We start from the raw sequence: 6,000 nt of genomic DNA, 5'->3' as shown, positions 1-6,000 counted from the left end.
AGGGAAAGAATAAAAATACGAGGACTAGGAGATAAGGTCAGAAAAGCAACCAAGAAATCAAAAGTAACTTTGTGGCTTTCCTCCCAGGGAAGGTGAGAAAGCTGCACATTTTGTTTTCTTATGCCTAGTAAAGCCGTGCTTATCAACATTATGTGATTGGTGACACTATTTTTGAGCCTTTTCCTGTTTCACTTCTCTTCATGACTATTGCTTTAAAAGGAAAGTTAATTAATTTTCGTTCTATTTGAAGGATTTGGTGACCATTTCCTGATAGTGCTTAAGGAAACCAGAGGCTCCCTGAATTGTTATTGAGCAGCGGTTCTGGAACTTTAGCATGCGTTAGATCACTGACCTTCAGCCTCAGGGTTGCTGATATGTTAGGTTTGGGATGGAGCTCTAGGATGTGCATTTCTCACAAGTTCCCAGGTTGACTGCTCCTGCTGGTCTGGGCACATACTCTGAGAGCCATGAATTGAAAGGAAACTTGTCCTGACCTCTTGCTCTGGGTATTCTTGAGGCCCAGTGCCCTCCTCATCAGGCAGTGCTATGCGTCCCAGCTGAGGTGAGGAACTGCCTCCCGTCTCCCAGGAGGCCTGTCACTCTGACTCCATTTTCCTGCATTTTAGCTCCACACAGCTTTTGGATCCTGACAATTTGCCTTAACATAGGGCATCTTACCTTCTTTCCACTTGGGGATTTAAGAGTTCCTGGTCTTTGTCAATTCATCTGGCTTCCAAGTCAGCTTTTTTTTTTTTTTTTTTTTTTTCCCCTGACAAGCAAATCTGCCTAATTCTAAGTCCCAGCTTGGTTCCAGACAAAAGTTTCCCAACATTTCTTGGTACATGGTAAGTAGTTAGGTCCAAATTAGTTAATCATAGTAATTGTGCAGCATCAGTGAGTTTCCTGTGTGCCTCAATGCACAGATTGGGAACACAGCTCTCTCTGCTGCTGCATTCCATCCATCTTTTTTCACTTTCAACATCCAAAGGGGACCAGTGTCTACAATTTTCTGCTACACATGCCCCAGCACAACACACAACAAACAAATGCAAGTCGATAGCAATATTTATATTTATTTTTGCAATGTCTTGGATAAAAACCATTTAAACAATGTTGGGTAAGGTGTTATTCTCATAAAAACATCTTTCAAAACAGATGTATTTCTATTTTCCATAAAAGTTAAAGTCACATGCTAAGACAGAGTTAATTACTGAGATAACATGAAAGGATATCAGGAGACTTGTAGAGTGAGACCAGGTAATGAATTACATCATTATACTAAACAATTACACAGAACTAGAAAACTGACTCAGTAGTAAAATATAAAAATCTACAATTATAAATATAAATTTGGTCCATGGAGACACTAGAGCAGTATTTACAGTAAGTATCAGATTATTTCTACTTTAGGTGAATACTGCAGTTGTAAAACATTGAATATCAGAGGGAACAGAGTGTTTTATTTACAATCTACTATATTAAAAGTTATATTTCTAGCAAACCCGATGATTGCTACAAATACAGCTAAAATTTGACACTAAAAACAAACATGTTTTCTGTAGTTTGGGAATTCCTAATATCTATAAATTGAAATTTTCTGTTAAAATCAATATGAAAAAAAAAAAACCCCACAATTCCATTCTTAGAAATACTGTAAAATTCAACCATTTTAGTTTAAACACAAGAAGTGAATTACAAGAAGTTTTGCAGAAAGGCACACATTGTTAATGATGTAAATTTGGCAGCAGAATCCTATGTTATGAAAATTACTGTCAGGTGACGGAAAATAAACAGATAACAGAAGAACTGCAGTTTTAGAAAGAGGAAAACAATGCTCAGGTAGGGTTCCCCTCACCTCTCTCTGGGCTAAACCAAAGACTCTAAGCTCTCAGCTATATTTCTGTCGGGCAGTGCTGCGCCATTACTGTCCAGAGAGGTGGATGGATTCTCTTCCTGCCTCGTGCCCACAAGACTGAGGACCGCTTTGTAGAGAAACTGATACTGCTCCTGGAGGACAGAGAATGTGAGGTTATAAACAAGCGGCTCACTGAAGACAGACGTTTGTGAAAAGAAGGAATGTTTTCAGTCACGCTTTGGCCCTGTTCAGGGAAGGGCATTGTGTTAAGGGGTCTGTTGCAGGCTGCAGAGATACATAATCTACATTACTATCTCTTTCAGATGAAATTTAAAGTAGCTTTTCAGGTAGCCAATATTCATTGATCTAGAAAATTGGCCAAGATGCTTTTGGCAAAGGTAAGCGCTCCATTCTTACTCATGTCTGTCATGGACCCAGAAGGTGATGTGACAGATTACTGTTTCTGATTTATCAGCTTGAGTGTAACCCTTTGGTACGAGGCACCTGTAAGCCTTACCCATAAGCCTTACTCACCTATAAGCCTTACTCATAATAAGCCTTACTCATCATAACTTACTCATTCTCCTTTCTCCAGCTGTGGTGAAATCCACTGGGTTTCTCTGTTTATGGAGAGGTCCCAGAAAGGACTGAACTGTCATCTCAGGGGCTCATGCAGAATCTTTTTCTCTTCTTTTTTATACCAGACCCTCTTTTTACCAAATATTCTTCATACTCTACCAGCCTCGTCCTATGCCCTGCTGTGAGCAAACGTGAGCGTGCGCCCTGCTATGGTCTCAGAGTAGAGACACAGAAGAATAAGGAGTTCTCTTACGGGTGCCAATTCGGGTGGTTATGGGGGCCTGGGGGTGGGGACAAAGGCAGTTGCAGAGAATGTGAGGCAGTAGTGGAAAATCATAGTGGAAAATCTATGGGCCCACGTGTGAATCAGTGCATTATTCAATGCATTCATGAGCCAGCTGGAAGTTCAGTCTCTGGAAAACAATTCCACATAGGAGCAGCTTGATATAACTCAACTGGCCTGAATGACTTTTAATAAGTGCTCCTCTGAAGTGCAGTGTGTGCAAGGGTTACCGTGCTTCCTGGCCAACTGGTCTGGACTGAATGAAGCCTTAGAGGTGGGCCCTTATATGTCCACAGACCAGGGAGCCGGAGCTGTGTCTGTGACTACTGTATCCACCTACGGGTCTCCCGCTGGGGCATTTGCATGAGGTTCCCTATGGTCTTTCCAACCCTTCTTTCTACGATATTAAAAACTTCCAAATTATTTTCAGAGTTGAGACTTGTCTTTCTTGATTGTACAAGTTTATCTTTTTTAAAAGTACCCAGTTGGCTAATAGGACATTAAAAAACGAAAAAAAAAAAAAAAAAGATTCAGTAAAAAAAAAAATTTTTTTTTTTAAAAAAGTACCCAGGAATTAGCCACATGTTAAGTACCAAAATTGAATTCGGCTTCAGGAAAAAAGTAAACAGTTACAATGTTTAAGTCTTTGAGATCTGTCTTCTGACTGTGCTCAGGCTTTCCAGAACTTGAACCCCGCCTCAAGGTAACTATTTTGGGGAGTAAGTTGGATTAGTCGGTGGTTCTACTGAGGGTATTTTTCAGAATTATGGTGAGTCTTGCAAAAAGAGACATGTCAAATTAAAAAAAAATTATCCATCCATTTTCTGGAAGATAAACTTTAAATGTTTATTATTACTCCAGTTCCATAGACTGTGGACTGATTAACTTGTAATTCAGCTCAGATACTACCTGGTAATATTTATGAGTCAATATGTGAGTTTTTTGGAAACAAGATAAAATGATTTTGGCAGCCTCTAGAAAGTAAGCAGCACTCTAACAGTGAAAGTTTGGTTCACTGTTCTTTTACTTACAATGTCAGCAAAGACTCCTGGCCTCATCAAATTGATCATCTTGGCTACCTGGTAAACATCCATGGAATTTTCTTTTTCTAGTTGGTGCATAAGGGTTGTCAGAGCACAGAAAGTTCCTGCCGTCACTCCTCCATGCCTTGAAGCAAAGGGAAGGGACAAAGACTCCATTCAGATGCATCAAACATTCACATTTGGAACTCACAAAGCCTTGACCACTTCGTAGTGGGAACACAGAAATTTTTAATGAAAAGTCTCTTTATCTTGTAGAGAACTAAGGTTTAATTTAAAACATTAGCAAGTGTTCATGATATTAGTAACGGGATCCTTTATAGAAGTTTAATGTTTGCTTATACATTTATTTTCTTTAATATTTTCTTTATTTATTTGATAGAGATCACAAGTAGGCAGAGAGGCAGGCAGAGAGGAGGAAGCAGGCTCCCTGCTGAGCAGAGAGCCCGATGTGGGGCTTGATCCCAGGACCCTGAGACCATGACCTGAGCTGAAGGCAGAGACTTTAACCCACTGAGCCACCCAGGCACCCCTACATTTATTTTTATACTCTGGAAGGGGCTGGCAATAAATCACAATGATCTGACAAGTTATAACTAATATCTAATATATCTATAACATGAAATCCTAGCATAGGCTTTTATTTTATTTGTTCATAACAGGAGCCTGGAAAGATCTATTGGACAGATTCCTGTTCCTGGTAAATGAAATCTGTATCAATTTTAATCCTATCTGGTACGTCAATAACTTAGAAATGTTTCTCTGGTTAGCACCTGTGAAAATCCAAGTGCCAAAACACTGACTCATCACACAAAGGGTTCTCAGCGTAAAAGGGAAGAGCGTATTCCTGTGATCAGGTACCCATCTTCTGCCTTCCACAGGAGCTCCAACAGAAGTGAAAAAACAAAACAAAACAAAACAACGGACTCTATATTAACCTTGTTTTTAAAAAGCTGATCATCTCCCCTGACTGAGTCACCACAATTGGCCTAGAGCATTATGTTAGTACCAAGAAAACAATTATCTGACCACTTGGACAGTGCTCAGGCGTGAAAGAGTTGGCAGAGAGGAACTTACTCATCATGGACAATCACAGGCCCATCCCTGCTGGCAGCTTCCTCTTTGATAATACCTATAAGTTCAAAAGTTTTACTAATGGGGCTATCTGGATTTGGCCATTTGGGGCACTGGAAATGCCTCACTTCAAGTACATAATCATCCTGTAAGAAGAGAGAAAGATCAATATTTTTAGAAGAGTCTTATTGGTGAAACAGTTTATGACGAGTGGAATAACTGGGGAAATCAGGAATGACAGGAAGGTAATAAAACCGAATCACACGCACGGGGGAACAGCAGCGGTTACGGCCCATCCTCCGTCTTGGAGGGAAGAAACTGCTGTGATGCCTCATTTCCCATGTGTAGATGTAATCTCTTTTTCATTCTAAAAATAAGTCTTATTGGTGAGTTCATGATGGTAATCGAACTCTGAAACCATGTACCAAAGATGTCTCTGCGCCACTACTTGATACAAAAAAGACATCTTCAGTGTTCACATTTGTTTTAAAAATAGCATAGATCCCTACAAATACCAGCATCAGTGGAGGGGACAGTGGGATTCTATGACAGGGCGGGGAGATGCTGGCAAGGGGGACGGACATCCAGTCTGCCGGTTCGCGCATCAGGGCCTAGCCCAGGCTGCGTGGCTTTAGAGCCCTCCGACCTCCGACCCCCAGATTCCTAAAGTGGACTCAGTCAGATGCTGCATGGGAAATAAGTGACAGAACCTAAATTCTATACAGTTTGCCACTTTCAGAACTCCAGTATAGTAAAGTGCAACACTGAAATCATCTAAGACATGATTTAACCTTTCTCCGACTGGGGATACTCTGCATCTCACATGCCTTACTCCCTTTTACTAGTATCTGTTAGCAATTTACTGTAGCTGTATAATAAATTATGTACTGTACTAGAATTCTAAAAAGAATTCTTGACAAGGAATTCAGATTGCTGCCTTGCAGATAACCAAGAATTAGCAAAACGATCCTAGTTCGTTATACCACATGTTGTCAGAGCGCTTCTTCACTTATAACACACTTTCTCTTGGTAGAAAGCAGTAAGCTCACTTTGGTAGATAATATTTTTCCCATTTTACTTAGAAGAATTCAAGATAAAAATTTCCCTTAAAACATGAGAATTAGGATTAATGAAATTATTATTATTATTTTTTTTACTGAGTTTATTCT

The 6,000-nt window shown here is 40.0% G+C and overlaps 1 protein-coding gene across 5 annotated transcripts in view; it reads right to left on the bottom strand.

The window, feature by feature from the left end:
• Window positions 1-1,053: 1,053 nt before the first annotated feature.
• The window catches only part of PTPRZ1 (protein tyrosine phosphatase receptor type Z1), a 177,992-nt gene continuing 173,045 nt past the window's right edge, over window positions 1,054-6,000 (bottom strand). For all 5 annotated transcript variants that reach the window (XM_059171692.1, XM_059171691.1, XM_059171693.1 and 2 more), the window contains 3 exons: window positions 4,835-4,977; window positions 3,749-3,884; window positions 1,054-2,007 (listed from right to left, as the gene is read on the bottom strand). In XM_059171692.1, coding sequence (XP_059027675.1) covers window positions 1,867-2,007; window positions 3,749-3,884; window positions 4,835-4,977 — 420 coding nt within the window. In that variant the 3' untranslated portion in view covers window positions 1,054-1,866. The remainder of the gene's footprint in view (window positions 2,008-3,748; window positions 3,885-4,834; window positions 4,978-6,000) is intronic.

This window comes from Mustela lutreola, chromosome 4, assembly GCF_030435805.1.
Source record: "Mustela lutreola isolate mMusLut2 chromosome 4, mMusLut2.pri, whole genome shotgun sequence".
Lineage (NCBI taxonomy): Eukaryota > Metazoa > Chordata > Mammalia > Carnivora > Mustelidae > Mustela > Mustela lutreola.
Note: the sequence above shows the minus strand (reverse complement) of the source record. Positions and strands in the feature narration are given on the sequence as shown.